The 18,607-nt window shown below is 49.3% G+C and overlaps 1 protein-coding gene across 1 annotated transcript in view; it reads right to left on the bottom strand.

Annotated features, from left to right (window-relative positions):
- Nucleotides 1–1,681: 1,681 nt before the first annotated feature.
- LGR6 (leucine rich repeat containing G protein-coupled receptor 6) overlaps nucleotides 1,682–18,607 on the bottom strand; it is a 311,458-nt gene continuing 294,532 nt past the window's right edge. Inside the window, exons 16-18 of the mRNA XM_019513794.1 lie at nucleotides 17,672–17,832; nucleotides 8,541–8,621; nucleotides 1,682–4,330 (exon numbers count right to left, since the gene is read on the bottom strand). Of these exons, the coding sequence (XP_019369339.1) occupies nucleotides 3,093–4,330; nucleotides 8,541–8,621; nucleotides 17,672–17,832 (1,480 nt within the window). The 3' untranslated portion in view covers nucleotides 1,682–3,092. The remainder of the gene's footprint in view (nucleotides 4,331–8,540; nucleotides 8,622–17,671; nucleotides 17,833–18,607) is intronic.

Here is an 18,607-nt window from a genome sequence, read left to right as displayed (position 1 = left end):
GACAGTGATTTGAGTCGGTGATTCGAATCGCTGTCCAGAATCGATTCAGCTGAATCTGATTTGGAGATTTGGCTGCTGCCTCCCATGGTCCCCTCCTCAGTTCCTAGTACTTACCAGCCACCGGGGACTGCCTGAATCATTGAAGCTTTCTGAATCGTTGCCGAAGATTCAGAGAGCTTTGAATCAATTTGGACCTTTTAATTGGTCCCTGGATTCAATTTGGATTCGGCCACCGAATCAGGCCAAATCTCCTCCAAATCAAAGCACCACCTGAAGCTTCACACAGCCCTAGTGCCCATGTGAGGAAACACGCCTGTTCTCATACCTTCCCAGTCTCTGTCACATATCCCCAAAAGAGTGTTGTCCCTTCTTCACTATTTATTTACTGTTCATTTCATGTATATGTTGCCCTTCCCAGCACAGATTTTGGGCAGCTTAGTATTACTGGGTGAAAATGCCCCATGGACATGGTCCCTTTATTATCTTTCTCCTGCTTTTACTACAAGCTCTTCCTCTTCACTTATTTTTCAGGTCCACTATCAAGGATCCTCTTTGACTTGTCTCCTGACCTTCCTGCCCCGCTCCCCCCCCACTGTATCTTCCTCCCGCTTTCTACTTCATACCTTCGTTCTCCAATCCCCTATACTTGTGTAGTAACCACATATCTTTCCTTCTGCTGTAGCCAGGGGTTGTGGGGAGAGGTCACTGGAGCACAGTCATCCAGATACCAGTGTCCTTTGGGCAGTTTGACCAGCGGGGGGGGGGCAGCTGTACTGAATGGTGCTGGGATGAAGCCATGTCCTCTCACCTCTTTGCAAAGGGGGTGCGAGTTGTGCTCTGTGACCCGGCAGAAGCAAGAAGCAGGTAGTACAGGTTTCCCTACTCATGCTCCCCAGCTACCTTCCTTCTTCATCTCCAAAGAACTGAAAAACTCCCTATGCCGTTCACCTTCCCAGCTGATGGGACTGGGTTTTGGACTATGTTGTACAGCTAAATAATAATGGGCCTGATCCTGCAGGAGTTACTTGGGCAGATCCTAGCTGAAATCAATGGGAATTTAGCAAGAGCAAAGTCATAGGAAGAGACCTGATGGGAAAGTTGCTCAGGAGGGAGATTTACATGGCTGGGTCTGGATCTGGGGGGTGGGTTTGAGTTCTGACGTGTGCCATCACTATTGCCTGTCCACACCAGAGCTGTGTTCCTGAGGCAGCAGATGGTGCCTGAAGAAACACAGACGTGACTCCAACACATGTGCCTTAGGAAGGGCTTTGCCCCAGGATGAGATTCTCCCCAAAGGGGCATATCATTGGACATCAACACAGGAAATGCCCATTATCCCCTCTCTAGGGGGCCAGCTTTAGGGAGAAAAGCTTACATAAACCACAAGTCCCAGTGGATCAGGGACAGGTTTCTCCCCCTGGGCTGCATGCAAAAGATTCTTCTAGCAGCACTGACTGCAGCTACAGGCTCTATCCTTTACCTTGTATCTCCTTGTTAACTTTGAGGTGGTTATAACTGAGTGAAACAGGGAAACAAGCCTGTCCAAGGAGCTAGTAAGGTAGCTGCCTTTTGATGCAAAAGGTCACCATCAGGGCCTCACTTGTTAACTCAGAAAGGATTAAGTACTTCTGCTGCAATGTCAACAGAACCAGAACCTGTGGCCTCTGAACGGGCTGCACTGGTGGGCCAGCATGCTTAGTTTCAGGGAGGTCCTTGAGCTTCACTGAGCCGATCTGTAAATGTTCCCAGTAGCCTCCTGACTTTGTCATTCTGCTCTGTTGCTCACCACTCCCACACCCCCATTCCTTCCAGATTTGTTGCTCAGCAGGGAGGGAAGGAGAAACGCATCCTCCTGTCCTGCCATGGTACATGGAGGACAAGAAACCTAGCACTGAAAACTTCTCAGGTGGGAGGTGCTGGGGTGACAAGGGCACAGGTTGGGAGTAGTCTATTCCCTTAGTATTATTTTCTTTACACTGACCCAATACCTTGTAGCTCTCAGCAAAATCCCCATATCAAACACTGTCCGGCTCCAGAGTACGGAGGCAGCTTGGTCTGGGGTGTTACCCCAGGGGACATGGAGTCCTAAGTTCCAGTACTGGCTCCCAGGTGACTTGCTGTGGTCCTCTGAACAAGGCACACACAGCCATGTCTCTAAAGCCACATCTCTTGGATTTGTGTACCTCTGTTTTGGGGGCATTCACCACTGTTCTGACTTCCAGGTATCCCAAACTGTGCTCCCAAAATGGAGGTAATGAAGCACTGCAGCTATTTAAAAAAAAACCAAAAAACTATTTACCTGCATGATCAGTCTTGGAATTCCTGCCTGTACAATGGGGAAGGTACTGACCAGCTTCCTGGGGCACTGTGCGGTGCTGAGCACATGAATTATACAACCTGCAGTGGCCTCAGTTCCATCCCACTACTGCCAGGCAGCTACATTTTCTGTCTACTGCCGCTTCCCTCCCACTTGTTGGCTCTTCTGTACCCTCCCCCTTCCTCTCCCAGGACACTTCTACCAGGGGACTTGGCGATTAGGACAGAGTGCTGGGCTAGCTTCAGAGCTGCCCTGTCAAAGTTGGTATGGGTAGGCACTGTGTCGGAGGGCAGCAGGGCAAGCTCTGTGGCCATGGCACTGCCTCTGGTCTCTGGAGAGCTCCTACTCTACCATTCCCTTGGGGACGTGTCTGGGTTCTTTGCCACACATTTATGCTCTCCTTAGATGTTTTTTCTGCCTTGTCATGCTACGGCCATGACTGGGGCACCCCTGGGAGGAAAGTTTCTGTGACACATGCCCTTAGCTAGTGGGTTCCCCGCATGTATTTGCAAGCAAGAGAAAGGGTGATTCCTTTTACACTCATGCAGGAGTCTCAGTCTCAAGGCCCTTGAGCCTCTGGCATGGCAGCTCATGCAGGGCCCTTCTATGTGCAATGTCAGGCTTACCATGCTGGTGCTAACAACAGTTACGTGATGGTGGGGTGTATTGATACCTTATGTGAAGCAGCCTGTCTCCTGCCCTGCTGGCTGCCCCAAGCTGGGGCTCCTTCTCAGTTCTTTGGGCAGGGGGCTGCTCTGCATGGCCACTTTGTAGTTTATAAGTGAGAGGTATAGGATGGCGTGGGTGGGGAGGGGAAGAAGTCTATCCGGAGACTGCTGCTGGCTGGGTCTCTGCTCTCTGAGGCAATTAACAGCTCATCATCATTCAGGCAGGGGTGGTGGGCTGAGTAGCTTCTCTCTTTTCCTCTGGTACCCATCCTTTGCTGGCAGGGGATGAGAGTCATGGAGGGGAAACTGTATGTCTCCAGAATGGGGTGCACGCTGAGGGTGTCAGGAGCCTCAAACATATGGTCCATGTCGGAGAAGGTCACTAGAGCTTGGGTGGAGTCATATGAGCTCTTCTCCATGTCATCGGAGGCGTAGGACTGGGAGCATCTTTCCTTGCCCTGGCCTTTTTGTCTCAGCAGGCGCAGGTCATCTCTGAAGTGAGGATTGAAGAGCAGGTAAAGCAGGGGGTTTAGGCAGGCTGGCAAGGGCAGCACCACTAGCAGGACAGATTTGATGACCTCAGGAGTGATGAGGAAGAGGTTGAGCATGGAGGAGAAGGTGAGAAAGGCCACCGGGCAGTAGAGGAGGCAGTTGGTGAAGATCAACCAGGCTACGTGCTTGATCATAGCACAGTCCCAGATGGTGTCAAGCTCCCCTTTGAGTAGGTTGCAGTAGAGCCAGATGTAGGTGCCAGTGATGATCAGAAAGCAGAGTGTGTTCATCATTACCAGGGCCACCATGAAGCCTAAAGTTGAAGATTTACCATCTGGGATGGGATATGGGAGGCAGAGAGGAGATGCTCCATATTCGCCAACAGAGAAGAGAGGCAGTGCTGCAGCCATAGAAGCCAGCACCAGGCAGCACAGGGCAGCTGCCTTGACACTGCTGAAGGAGGGTGACTTTCCATACACTCGGATGCCAGAGACTGAAATGCTACACTGCACAGCAGCCAGGGTCAGCAGGAGGACGGCAGTCTCTGAGGCAAACACGGACATGAACCCTGTCACCCTGCAGCCCACGCCTGTCTCCCACCTGGCACCGTACTTGGCAAACTGCCCATATGTCAGGGCATCAACGAAGGCCAGCATACTGCAGTAAATGCCTGTCAGCATGTTAGCCCCAGCTATGGAGCCAATGACAAACTTGACTGGTGAGAGGTAACCAGGTGAGGCGAAGATGGCTAAGACAACCAGCCCATTGCACAGCACTGAGACCAGCACAATGGCCCAGACACCCAGGCGGATGACCCAGCTCTCAAACAAGTGATCGCAGGGCTTGAAGGGACCTGAAAAGAAAAAAGACTCAAAGTCAAGGTGCAGTCTAGCTAAGCTTTCCCTAGTGTCTCTGCTACCATGCAGTTGCCTGACCCCAGCTGGTGCCTGGTACAGCCAAATTTACTCCTGTTCAGTGGTAGCAAGCGGAAGTGGGACAAACCAAGTGCCTATCTGTGGGCCCCTCTTATCCAATGGAAACCCCAGATCCCTACGTTTCTGGTATCACTCCTTATCTCTGTCTCCTGACCTTCTCTCTGAGCTGTCCTGGGATTCAGGTCCAGTGCTGCCTGCAAGTAGGATAGGAGTGCAGGGCCCTTGATGCAGTCCTGTCTCACAGCAGGCATGAGGCATCACAGACAAGGTGCGGAGTATTTTATCGCAGGCTCAGTCTTTGCCCCACATACTCTCTTTTACACTCAAGACTGGACTGTCAGGGAATGGGGTGTGCAGAGGGGCAGATCCTCAGGACTTGACAGGCTCTCACGTGGGGGGCCTGCTTCCCTGGTGCTCCAAATACTGCCATAGATCCCACAAAGACTGGCAGGGTGTTCACTGAAGTTCAGGCCAGCAGGGCCCATCCTGGCCCTCCTATCTGACCTCCTGTAGAGCACAGGCTGAGGAACCTCACCCAGGGATCCCAGCTTCTGGCCTAGCCCCTGTGCTGGAGTTGGAGCACAGCTCTTAGATAGAGGCATCATATCCTCTCTTGATGGGAGCTGCTCCAGGGGCTCAGTGTCCCACGTTGGTAAAACTTGCACCTCATTTCCCATTCAAGTTTCTTTAATTTCATCTTCTAGACATTGGCTCTTGCTCTGCCTTAGCAAGATTAATGGACCCTCTATATAGGATAGGACATAGCCTGGAAAGGACCCTGGCTCATCAAGTCCAATCCTGTGTGAGAGCAGACAATTAAGCTATGTCACACTGTTCATAAACTTATCAAGCTCCATCTTGGAGCTAGCTAGGTTTATATATTCTTCATATACAGGGAAGGGGAGCATGGTCATAGTATCATGGTCTTGCAAGTACCCACCTGCATGTAAATGAAACAGGTATTTGCTATGCTTGCTGCTTCTGGTGTTCCCTGGCTGTGCACACTTACACAGGCTTTTTAAATAGGAAAATAAGGTAATATGTCATCCCTCAAACAGCCCCCTGCCTCCTCAGTGACAGGGGCATCTCTTTCCCTGCCCTCTGCAGGTAAAACATTTGCTGTGGATGCTCAGGTTTCTGTTAGTGGTGGAGTTTGCCCAGGAGACAGCTCTGGGAGTGAAACACGGGGAGAACACATCAGTGACTAAATTTTGACCCATTTCCTTCATGCTAATGGCTCTAAGGGTGGCAAGCATGGCTCTGGCATCTCTCTCTGAGAGCTTCTTCTCAGGCATGGGTAGGTGGAGAAGTGGGTGTGTTAGCTAAAAGGATTTCCCAAGGCCCCTCCTCAACACTGAGTCTGCACTCCTGTACTCAAGAACAACATTAATGCAAAGGAAAGAACCCAAGCTTCTCAGAGAGGTATTTCTGCTGGGTCCCTCCCCTTCCGTGGGTGGCACTAAACCAATTTGTCTGGAGACTTCAGCATCTTCTACAGCCTCCAGTGACAGCTTAGAAGGCAGCTTGGAGATGGTGTCTGCATGCATGTAGGTCGAATGTCACCCAGCGGCTCTCACTGAGGTGCCTTTGTGTTGGGAGGATGTTAGGGTCCATCATCAGGCCTATGACCAACTACTTTCTACTGCTAAAGGTGCCTGAGCTAATGTAACTCACACAGATGAGTTAATAATAATAATGCCCAGCTTTTATAGCATGCTTTGTCACAGAAGATCACAAGCCATTTAGGAAAGAAAGTCAGTGTCACTACCCCCACTTCACAGATTGGGTCACTGAGGCACAGAGCAGGGGAAGTGACCTCCCCCAAGTCACTCAACAGCAGAACTAGGAAGAGAACCCAGGTCTCCTGAGTCCAAGTTTATTGTTCTGGCCACTAAGGGCCAGATCCTGTTTACCCTTTCTGTGCCTTACTGGCAGGTACGTAGCTGTAGAACCACAGTTTCTGGTACTTATGCATACTCTGGGATACAGCAGTGGCCACGCTAGCCATTTGAGCCTGCCCAGTAAGGCTGTGCTCTAGGCAATCAACTGCTGAATAGAAACAGAATCACCAGGTATGTGTGTTAAAGCTGGGTGAATCCCAAAATTTGAGATGAAGGAAAACCTTGGCTAGCAGGTAGGGGGACAGTCAGCGCCTACTACCTTCTAGCTAAGTGGTTAAGGTACTTTCCAGGAAATGGGAGGCTCAGGTTCTAGTCCGGGGTGGACAAAGTTCGGCTCACAGGCCAGATCTGTCTGGCAGTGGACTCCATTTCCCAGCAGCCCCTGCCTGCATGGCTGGGACCAGTCTCCATGGAGACCCCAGCTGCTACACTGCAATAGTTCATGTCTCCTTCTCTTCTCTTAGGTCTCTCATTTTAAACTATGCAGAGGCCCTGTTCTCCAACCAGGGGGCTGTGAATGATGTTGCATTTGTCTTTGTCTTTCCCCAGAGACATCCAGCACCTCTGTATGTGGGGCTATGGGCAGGAACCCGAAACTTTCAACCTATGAGCTCACTGGCTCCCATAGACTCTGCAGCTGAATTAGTGAAGGAAAAGGCAGAAAACAAGCTGCTGTCTTTCCAGTTACCCCAGGGCTACATGAAGATGGGGGGCAGGAGAGGGGGGGAGCAACTGTTCTCAGTCTTTGGCTTCATTTGCTCAAGACGGCACAGAAAGCCTGTGGCAGGGAAAAACTGGGAGCCAATGGATGTGTCTACATGAGACATTTACTGCGCAGTTTTCCTAATTAACTGCCCAGTAAATGTCTCAGTGTCTACACATGCACCCCTATTAGGGTGCATGAAACTAAAACTCCATAGCACCTGGGGCAGAAAAGTGCTTCACTACGGGGCAGCCTGCTGGGTAGCCCCTTGCTGAAGCACCCTTGTGTCCCACCCAGCCCCTCCACAGTACATTGAGCCTGGTCGGAGCAGCCCCAGGCTGGCAGGCTGACCTTCCCCAGGCCCCTGTCAGCCAGGCTGCTGCGATCCAGCCAAATGTGCTGCACGTGTAGACACGCCTCTGGCAGCAGTAAGCTCTAGAGCTTATTGCTCTAGAACTTATTGCTGAGTGTTAATAGGGATGTGTAGACATGACCAGTCTGGTGTGTTGTTTAGGAGATTGCCCGGCACCCTGGGAGAGCTGGGCCTGACCCTATTGCCTGACCTGCTGGTGCCAATGCACCTGTCTTTCAGGATCAGAAGAGGATGGAGCTGGACTGTTCTCAGTGGTGGCAGATGACAGAATAAGGTGTAATGGTCTCAAGTTGTAGCAAGGGAAGTTTAGGTTAGATATAAGGAAGAATTTTCTCTCTAGGAGGGTAGTAAAGCACTGGAACAGGTTACCCAGAGAGGTGGTGGAAACTCCATCCTTGGAGGCTTTCAAAACCCAGCTAGACAAATCTTTGGCTGGGATGATCTAATTGGGAATGGTCCTGTTTTGAGCATAGGGTTAGATTAGATGACCTCCTGAGGTCCCTTCCAACCCTAACTATGATCCTAGCTTTCATAGGCATCTCCCACCTTGCGCTTTCATTGGCGATCAATTTAAAATGTCCCCGCACTATGCAGCACAATTTGGCTTGATCTTTAGTATCAGATCAGCCTTTGCAGAGCAACCCACACATGCAGGTGTCTTGGTGAACCCTGATTTGTGTGGTATCAGGCTAGGTAGGCTGGCATGCAGCGTCCTATGCTAGTCTGTGATAGACGAAATCCAGTTGCCCTTTGTACAAGGGTACACAGCCTTCCTGGGCATGGGAATTGATGCAGTCCTCCCCTGGGAAGGATGGAGGGCAATAGGAGGAGTAGGCTACTATGATCTTCTTTTCCATGGAGGGCAGCTGGTCCACTTCAACCATGGAGAGAGGAAACCCTTCATCCATTCCTGTCCACATTTGACCAGCACTGAGCCTGGCTTTTGATTTATGTGTATGGAGATGGGCAGGAGCCCAGTGGCTGGGGTCATGGTAGACAACTAGCTTAGCAGGGCCTGAATATTTTGTGTGTGTGTGTGTGTGTGTGTGTGTGTGTGTGTGTGTGTGTGTGTGTGTGTGTGTGTGTGTGTGTGTGTGTGTGTGTGTGTGTGTGTGTGTAGATAAGGGATTTCCCCTGGGCTCACTACTCACCAGGGCTGGGGGTGCACTGAATAGTGGGGTGCAGCTTTGACTCCTCAAGCTCCAGCTGGAAGTCATCTATGTCTAGGTCATCTAGGAAGGAAAAGAAAACAGGAATTGTGGCTCAAAACAGAGCATTTCAGGGAAGTAGTAAGAGCAGTTACTGCCAAATTAGTGCCAAGATCTTTTCTGCTTCCCATGTCTGCCAGACCAGCCTGGCTATTATACAGAGTTAAGAGAGATGTTACTGTCTTGTTTGCATCTTGTAATTGCTACTGGGCAGAAAAGGGTGTGTTGTGAAGGCTGTGGGAAATGCAGTGTGGCTCACCCTCTTGATTTTAACATGTATCTCATGATATTTGATGTTTAATTGAAGTCCCAGATTGCAGAAACACGTGGTTGCATGAAAATTCCCAGCATGGCTTTTCTTTTTAATCAAAGGATGTCCCTGGCCTTTCTGATTACACCCTCATGCCCTGGCCAGCCCCTCCACAGCATGCTGAGCCAGGCAGCAGCAGCCGTGGGCTGACAGGCTGACCCCCCGGGGCCCTCTGGCTGCCGGGGCTGTCCTGCCTCGGCTTGATGTGCTGCAGTCCTGGGTGCAAGTGTAAAATGCTGTGCCTGGAAGCAATAAATTCTGGTGTCCCCTGTGCCAGAGTTTACTATGTTGCATTAATATTGATGTGTAGACATGCCCTGTTTATATAACGCCTGGTACCACATATGGGGTTTTGTTCCATGACTGGGACCTATGCAACATCATTTTATTACTGTTATTGAGAAAGAGCTCATTTTCTCCATTTCCCAGGCTAATGTGTGTCTACATTTCCAGTAAAGAGAGAACCTCCCAGTTTACACTTCCTGCCTGGGGCTGAGTTGTGCTCACTGAAGACTGACCTGCAGTAGGCACCACCGGCTAAATACACAGTAACTTAGGAGTCTGTTTTAGCAGCATTACCTAGAAGAGAAATGCCACCCTGTGGGATCAGGCAGAGAAAGGCAAGGCCTTTGCTTGGATTTCCGGGGACCAAGGCTCTGCATGGCTGGGTCTTCAACAGAGTGGATGGAAGACTCGGTGGATTTACAAGACCACAAAGTAAAAAAAAAAGAAATATTATTCCACCCCACGGTGGGTGTTTTCTTGCCAGGCTCCAAAGCAGCAGCAATATTTCAGCCCTTACAGAGAGATGAAAATCAGCTGTTCCTGAAACCAAGGCTTCCTGAAACCAAGAAAGCCACAAACCCTGTCAGGTAGCACTGAAGGTAGCACATTATTTGTCATCATTATTTAATATTATGCTATGAACCAGATTCACAAAAATATTTTAGGCACAGATAGATGCAGAGGTTCTAGGGGGTGGAAGAGTTGGGAGGGAGATTGGACAGGGATTTGTGCCATCAGTGATGATGATGATGATAAATGTAAAGGTCTTCTGAAGGCTTGCTGCCATCTGGCACTGGCTTGGGATTCTGTAGGACATCCTTGCTGGGCAGAGGCCCTGCTCTGGAGTATCCTGTCTGAGTCCACATTTCCTGCCCTTCAAGGCATGGGAAGATTCTTCAGACAGCACCTAGGACTAGATCCCTCACTACAGAGGTGTGGCAGGCATCCTTCATCTGCTGCTGGGTGGTGGTGGGGATTGTATTTCCAGGTGGCTATCTGATGTAAGCAGCAGTGGTTGCTATGAGTATACAACCCCGGGACATCCCCAGAGGCCATGCCCTCAGGAACATTGGGCCAGACTTTCACAGCTGGAAAGATGTATCCAGATGCCAAGTGATGCCTGTGTGTATTGACCAAAGTACTTAAGAGGGTTGCATATAGCCTTATAGCAGCGGTCAGCAATGGTTTTGGACAGCGCCAAAAACACCCGCAACCTTGACTTGTAAGATGTTGGCATGCCAAGGGCAGATGGTGAGGGAACTGTAAGGGGCCCAATCCTTGTTGTGGCAGCGCAGCCTTGGCCCTTTCCCTGTCACCTGCCCCCAGGTAGGCATGCCGAGCAAAATGCCTTTGTGTGCAACACTCTGGCACCTGCACCAGGGGTTGCCTACCCATGCCTTGTAGCATATTATAGACTTACAGCATATTACTAAATAATGATGGCAAATAATGTGCTGCCTTCAGTACTGCCTGACACGGCTTGTCGTATTCCTGGTTCCAGGAACCCTTGGAAAGGAACAGCTGATTTTCATCTGTTTGTAAGGGCTGAATTATTGCTGCTGCTTTGGAGCCTGGCAAAAAAACCACACCCACCATGGGGTGGAATAATATTTCCTTCTTTTACTTTGTGGTCTTGTAAATCCACTGAGTCGTCCATCCACTGTGTAGCAGACCCAGCCATGCAAAGCCTCGGTCCCCAAATATCCAAGCAGAGGCCTTGCCTTTCTCTGCCTCATCCCACAGGGTGGCATTTCTCTTTAGGGAAGGCTGCTAAACCAGGCTCCCTGGTCACTGTATATTTAACAAATGGTCCGTATTTCAGCATGGTCCTCGGCCAGCACGACTCAGCCCCAGGCAGGAAATGTAAACTGGGAGTTCTTCTCTTCTCTGGAAACATGGACACACGTCAGCCCAGAAAGCACTGGAGAAAATGAGCTATTCCTTTTAGAGTGTGAATGTTTTAACAGTGCACAGCTCTGTTTTAGCAGGGCAGGTTGCCTTGTTTTTGTAATAGCCCATAACTTGTTTATCTAATTCTGCTAAGGCACCTACAAGCCTTTGGACCTGGGCTTTGAGAAGGTAACATTGCTATTAGTGTTTTATTCTAGGGGCTTCATGAATAGCATTGAAGTGTGATCATTAGAACAGACAGTAGGGCAAAACTGAAGACTGAACCTCTGTATTAACCATAGATCTCACCCCCTACATGTCTTCTGCCTTAACCAGGACTTGTACAACTCAGAATTTCTGAATACATCTTTTCTTAAAGAGATAGGCACTAAAGGCTGATGGGCAATGAGCTGGAGTTTTCCCCTGCTGCCCCATTTAGGCTACTGGCATGCGAACAGCTGGGCTGGAAGAGGCTGCATTGCTCAGTTCTCCAGACATGATCTGCTGTTTGCTTTACTGAAGGCTGTAAGAACAACTTGGGCAACTTGTTTGGAAAAGGTAGGTATTCCTGTAAGTGTCCTTTAGTCCAAGCAGCCCACATTGCACACAGTTCGCATGCTCTGTTCCCACTGAAATGGGTGTTAAAACTCCTATTCTCTCACAGGCACCAAACTCAGACCCAAACGTAAGGCTTCTATGTGTGAACAGAAATCTAGTCTGTGTTTTGCTTACGGCTGTCACACAGACAAAGCGTCATCAGAAAGTGGCACTAGCTAGTCTATTCCTGGTGGAGGCAGGATCCAAGAGCTAGGGTTTACTATTCGAACACCTGCCCCCCTCCTCATCTTTATCATAGGCTCTTCTACTGCAGTGAACTGGCCAAATGGGCATGGACACATATTACAGGGCAAAATCCTGTGTTAATTGCTGTTGAGCAGGCAGCTTTATCTCAGTAGTGGTAAAGATGGTCAGAGAGCTTTGTTCCTACCAAAGATCTGGACATCTGAACAATTTACTATGGGGATAACAGAGGGCTTTACTGTGCATCAGCTGCTTTACTGTAATCACCCATGTGCACTTTCATACCCCTAATACATGGAAACTGAACTGCTGTAGCTCTGGCCTTCAACAAGAAAGGGAAATTACCCCTCCTTTAGATTCCACTTATGGCTGGATAAGAGCATACACATGGGCAGTTCCTGCAGAGCAGCTGATGTACAGTCAAGTCCCATCTCCTTGTATCTTGAAGTCAGTTGTTCTATGTGCATATCCTCAGGCACTAGATGTACTGTCTTTGCAAATTAATGTAAACAGGGCCTGGAAATTAGTGGGAATAGAAATAAAACAATTCTCAGTGAATTACATGGTTCATTTATAAACGTTTAAAAGCCACGCTGGCACAAGTAGTTAATGTGCAGGTGATGCAATTGCAAGGGGTCCATCATGGAAAGCTTCACGGCAGCACGTGGGTCCTGCTTAGCTAAGGACATGCTAATACTATTGCGATCATGCGATTTATCTTTGAAGTGGTTTAGCATTTGACTTGAGGGTGGGTCCATCCCTCTAGGTTCCCAAGAGCCTCTTCTGGTGCACGCTATAAGAATTGTTCAACCCCACTTTCTGGTTGTCCTGGAAGGCAGGGTGTCAAACATCTGGCCCACAGGGCTTTTTGTGGGCTGGATTACCCACTTCAGTGGGCCCATGGGGGCTTGTCACCACAGCTGCTGGAGTCCTTGCAGCGGTGGTGTTAATGCTGCAGCTGCTGTTTCAGCCTGGCTCCAGAACCCAGGGAGTTAATGCCGCTCACCTTCCTGCCCTTTATCCATTGCCAAATGGGGGATTTTAATTGCCCTTAGTGACTAATATCGGCAACAAGGGAAAGTGGGGCAAGTGGCAGTGGTGTTCATGTCCTTATTCTGGAGTTGTTCTGAAAACAGTAGATCTGGCAGCTGCAGGGATTAACATCACCACCTCTTGCAGGTGGTCCAGCTCATGGGAAGCTTCACAAACTGGATTGGGTCTATGGGGCCAAACAAATTTGAGTCTCCTGGTTTAAGGTGGTCAGAGCCTCTTGGAAGTGCTGGAAACCCTTAGTCCCACTGCCCTGATTGGGAGCTGAAGATGTTCAGCCACTGGCAGGATCAGGCCATGAGAGATCAGCTAGCAGATCAACTGGCAGTTAGTGAATAACTCCCAGAAGGAGCAATTTTGCAGGAAGTGTCAGGAAAACTCTCAGCACATACAGCTCTCTTCACATCTCATGGAAACTGCTGTAATTTGCTGGGCAAGTGCCCCAGCTATATGCACCAGGACTGTTATAGTGTGGGATGCTTTAATAGTGGAAAAACAACCAGGCTGAGTAGAAATTCCTGCTGCAATGACATTAACAGATGGTTCCTGTGCATTGTCTGCTTGCTGTTACCACCCAGTCTGCCATGCTTCCTGGATCTATGTCATGCTAGCAAGGATCAGCTTTGCTGGCCTCTAGGCAGACCTTTCCAACTGCAGAGGCTTAGGACCTGATATATGGGGTGTACAGACCACACTGGTAAATAATGCAGCTTCTGTGGGGCATGTCTTAGCTCAATAACTCCGGTGTTGACTGAAATCTGTCTGTATCTGTGCTGTTGGTTTTATGCTTCTGCCCATCACCATAGCACGTGAGAGCTTCCCATGTAAAATTGATGTTAACAGGAAAGTGGCCTGACAATGATGATGACAGTAAAAAACAAAACCCCCAGCTACTAGTATTTCCTCCCAGAGTCTCTGGTACCCCCCATTTCCAGGATCAGAACATTAGGGCAAACAACAGCCAGTCATTTTTGTTTCTAGAGTGTTCAAGAAGTCTCTAAAGGAATATTTTTCTGTCAAAATGTTGAATTCATGAAACTGAAACGTGTCACAGACATGTTAATTTGGTCAAAATCTAGGGGAAATTACCGAACATTTTGCTTTGATGCATATACTGTCCTGGTTAAAGTGGCAAAGTCAAAGCAGAATGGCTTGCGTGAATGGAGCTGCCCGTCAGGAGCCTTCACTCAAATATCTAAGCTCTGGAGAGGGGTGACACTTAAAAGCTTGTCTACAGTAGTGGGGGCTAACCTTTTTGGCAGGCTTGCCACAAATTAGTTCCACCTCCTCCTTGAGTGCCAACTCTGCTCCCTTTCCCCTGCCTGATCTGCTCCTCTGCTTTCTGCTCCATGCCCTATGCTTCCTGCCTGATCTTCTCCTCCCTGCCTGATTTGCCACTCTGCCTTCCTCCCTTCCTGTCACTATGCCACCTTTCCCCTGATCTGCCACGTGCCACACAGAGGTTGTCTGTGCTACTTGTAGGGGCAGGCTGGCCACCCTTGGTGGTGGAAGGGGCTGGCAAAGTCAAGGCTGAGCCCATCCTGTCCACCTGCACCCTTAGGCACACTCCAACCCTGGAAATACATCCATGAAGCTGCTGTGGACTTGTGCCTCTGCACTTGCTCCTGAGCCCTTGGTCTCTGGCAAGCTTGTGAGCAGGGGCTGGGGATGAGCCCCATATGGTGTCACTGCAAACTGGGGTGCAGGGGTCAGATTTAGAGAGTGTCAGTGGGTGTTGGAGGGGTGCATGGGGGACCTCTCCTTGCTGGGACCTGCTGCTGCTGTGGTAGAAACAAGTGAAAAGACACAGCCCTGTGCTTTGCTTTTCTGCTGGCCAGACTTTAGGAAGCTCCCTGCTCAGAGGGCAATTTCTGGATCACCCTTCTGACGCAGCTCACTCTCCCCGTGTCCTGTACGGGGAACCTGGAGGCCTCACGCTGGGTTCTGGATTCCAGTCTGGGAAATGCACTGTACTGAATGCATTGGGAAGCAAGGGTAGACAGTGTTCTTTCTACGTTGCCAAAAAAATAACGGCCCTGTGGTTCAGCTGTTGGGTGCTGCAACTCTAGCACAAAGCACTATGAAGCTGGTGTGGCTGGCCTTGGAAGATGATGGCACAGAGTCAGGGTTCTTCTCTGTTACCAATCTGCTAGTGCAGGGGACATGGCCTGAGCTTCCTTACGTGAGGCTAGTCACCTGATATTGCAGCAGCCCTGTTGGGCTGCTCTAACTGAACAGGTTGGCACCAATTTGCACCAGTGATCCCAGGAGTGGGTAAGTGTGAAGGGGAGCAGTGCCCCCTCTTCTAATGCACAGCGCATGTCTTGGCGATAATGGAGGACTCAGCTGGATGTGCTTCTCCTTTCAAGGCCCGCCAAATCTTTTCCATGTGTGTGGGCTCTGTATTTACACAAACAGATAAACAAACACACAGGCCAAGCTGAGCACTGAAATGTTATTGCTTTGCTCCTCAAATTCATGTATTAGCAGCTAAATGGGAACCAAGGAGTTTCATGTTTTTATTTGTGTTTATCTGAAAATCCTTTTTTCCGGTAAAAAAAAATAAAAAAATCCAGCTCACACTCGTCTAGCAAGTGGTCAGATTTTGTTTAGGGAAGTTCTCTAGGCAAAACATACCAGTCGCTGCTTCTATTGATATATCTGATCAGAATGAGACTGGATATTGCAGCTTTTCACAGCAGCAAATGCAGAAGTCATGCAGCTGCTTCATGGTCCAGTTTTCAAGCCAATCAGTCATTTTATTTTCCCTTAGTCATGGTCACTGGGCTGCAGGGGTTCAAGAAAACCTTGACCAAATGACCCCTGAGGCAGCAGAGCTCTTTTCAAAGTAGTCTTTCTTCTCGTGTGCATTTAAGAATACCTTGTAGCAGGTGACCTGTGGGGGAAGGCTGTTCTTGGACGTTCCCTGATGAAAAGATCCCAAATTTACACTTTAAATGGTACCCCACTTTCCTCTACAGCACATCAGATTTCAGGATGATCAGAATTTTAGACTTTTGTCCAGAACTCTGGACACACAACACTGTACAGATGAGCACGTTTTAGAAGCTGGGCTTTTTGGTAATGGGGGGAGGAGGCTCCATGTGCTGATTCACTCAACCAAATAACCCTAAATTTCCATCACCAGCATTAGCTGTGGCTCTGCTGCTGGTCAGCAGTTTTCTAGGCAATCAGCCTAAATATATATATTTTGGAGCAGTGGTGCTCAACCTACAGCCTCTGGCCCAGATGTAGCCCATAGAGCTGTGTAATGTGCCCCATGGGGCTTCCAGTGGGTCCAGTAATTTGGCAGAAGGGGAGTGGTGGCAGCAGTAATTGATGCAGGTCTAGGCAATTGCCACAGCAGTTAATGCTTCCCATGCCCCACCTCCCAAATTTCTGGACCTATGAAGAACCCCTCAGGCTGGACAACATGGCTGTGCATGCTGGGTTGGGCTAGTAGATGGAGCTGGTCTGCAGCCAGATCTGGAGCACGAGGTCTGGCCAGTGTATGGGGCCAGTCTGAGGCCAGATTTGGAGCGTGAAGTCCACCCAGTGAGTGGGGTCAGTCCACAAATGGATGTAGTGTGTGGGGTCAGGTTGATGCAGGGGACTGATCCCACGCACCAGATCTGACCTGCAGACCAAACCTGAACCACTCATTCAGCTCACGGGGCTGGATGGGTTAAGCAGTTTTAGAGCATTTTGAAACATTAGCTCTTGCACAGAAAAACTGTTTAACCTTACGTATAGAATCATCATGGCTCCTTCATAACCTGGCCCCAGCACTTAACTTCTCTGGTTGGATCCAGACACGCTGCAGACCTCTTTGTGGTGCCGCACACTGCATGCCTAACACGTTAAAATGTGCCCCGCGCTGCAAATTTTTGCAATATTTGCTATTGGGAAATCTCAGTAGCAAAAAAGAAACACGGGGGGAAAACAGCAGCATGGCAGATGCCCCAGGAGTGTGTGCTGACAGAGACTTGGTACTTTTTTTTGCCACTGCAAGCACAGACCCCTGCATAGGGGGATGCGCCCTCTGATTCTGCAGGCTGACTTCTTCTTCTAGTCATGCTCTATTTAGCCCTTTGCCCTGTTATTACAATTGTATGCAGAAAAGGAGAGATGGGCCAATTTTCATTTTGTTCTCTAATTTCCAGTTCGTCAAGTTTAGCTTTTTATGTTTTCTCATATCTCTTCAACCAGTTTTCATGAGTTTAACCCTGAGGAGAGTCCCTGCTAAAGGTGTTATTCCAGAGATAGAGATGTGGTTGAGTCGGCCTTCTACCTCAAAGCTGGATTACACCAGGGTTACAGGACTGCCTAACAATCAACCTGCTGCAGGCTGCTTGAAGTGATGGGTAGTCTTGAAACTAAAGGAGACTGGAGGCGCCTGGGTATAGCCTGCTCTGCTCTGAGTGGGAGGCCACAGGCATCCAGCCCATGACAAAGTTTCAAGCCATTCTGTCAAAATGGGGATGATTAAAAATTTCCAGCCCAACTCCCACAGTTTGCAGGGCTTGGTGTTGTCATTCACAATAATTGATACATCCCCTGACAGGCAGGCATGGCAAACTGTTAGTCCTCCTGCATCTCTTTTACCTTGTATAACTCCACTGCCTCCAATGGCATTACTCCTGATTTATTTCTGGGTAAGTGAATGAAGGGCTAGGTCCAAGAGAACAGCGTGTGATCTAGCCCATGAACTGATCACAGTTCCACCAAATTTACTTACAGTGGTTATCGGCGTGACCAGGAAAAAATCCCACTGTCCTCTTGTGGAGGTCCTCATCCTCAGGGTTCATGTCTTCTGCTTCCCACTGATTGGATAGCTTAAAGAAATTGCTGCAGGCTCCATAGGCGCAACACTGGTAAGCGTAGGGCACCTCTAGGACTCTAAAGAGGGAAAGCAGGTATCTTAGCTACTTCACGTCCCTTGACATCTGATTTTCCACTGCCTTGCGCTGTGTATCACTTATACCCAGGCAAATGACAGTGTAGAAGTGTGCCCTGGTCTGAATGGCTCAGATGGCATAAGGCAATGCAAGTTGGGTCTCCTGCTCCTGTATGGTTTATTATGCAGGTCAGGTTATAATAAAGGATGTCAATCAAGTATTTAAACCTGCAGAAAGTGGAGGAGCTTTGTGACAAGGCTTAGCTCTGTGATAGCATCGTCTACCCTTTCTTTGCAAAAATGAACTCATGACACCTCAGGGAGTCACTCTTTTTAGTATCACCAGCCATCCCCCTCCAGTGTGCAGTGGTCATATGTGTGTGTATGGGGCTGTATTTTAACTCTGTGCTGACAATTTTAAGGAGGCACAAACCATAAAACAATGCCTGGGCATCTGCAACTGTATTTCCTTAAATGACCTTTTCAGTAGGCCTGTGCAAAGTGGCTAATATTCGCTTCGGATTCGGCCGATTCGAGGGGCAGTGATTCGATTTGGTGATTAGGGGCGATCCTCGCTGTTCCCTGCTGCCCCGCACCACGTGCGGGGCTCTGCATGAACTCCCGAAGCCCTGAGGCCACTGCAGGACTGGTGTCCTGGGGCTTTTCTTGGGTTTTTTTTCTTAAAGTGCTGGAGCTGGCCCAGGCGGGACACCCATGGTGTGGGCCTGTGCAAGATGAGGTTTAGGGGCAAGGATGGGTAATAGTGAGGTGGAGGGG

Source organism: Gavialis gangeticus, unplaced genomic scaffold (genome assembly GCF_001723915.1).
Source record: "Gavialis gangeticus isolate Ggan-Ray unplaced genomic scaffold, GavGan_comp1, whole genome shotgun sequence".
NCBI classification, from domain to species: Eukaryota; Metazoa; Chordata; order Crocodylia; family Gavialidae; genus Gavialis; species Gavialis gangeticus.
This window is presented reverse-complemented; position numbering and strand designations above follow the sequence as displayed.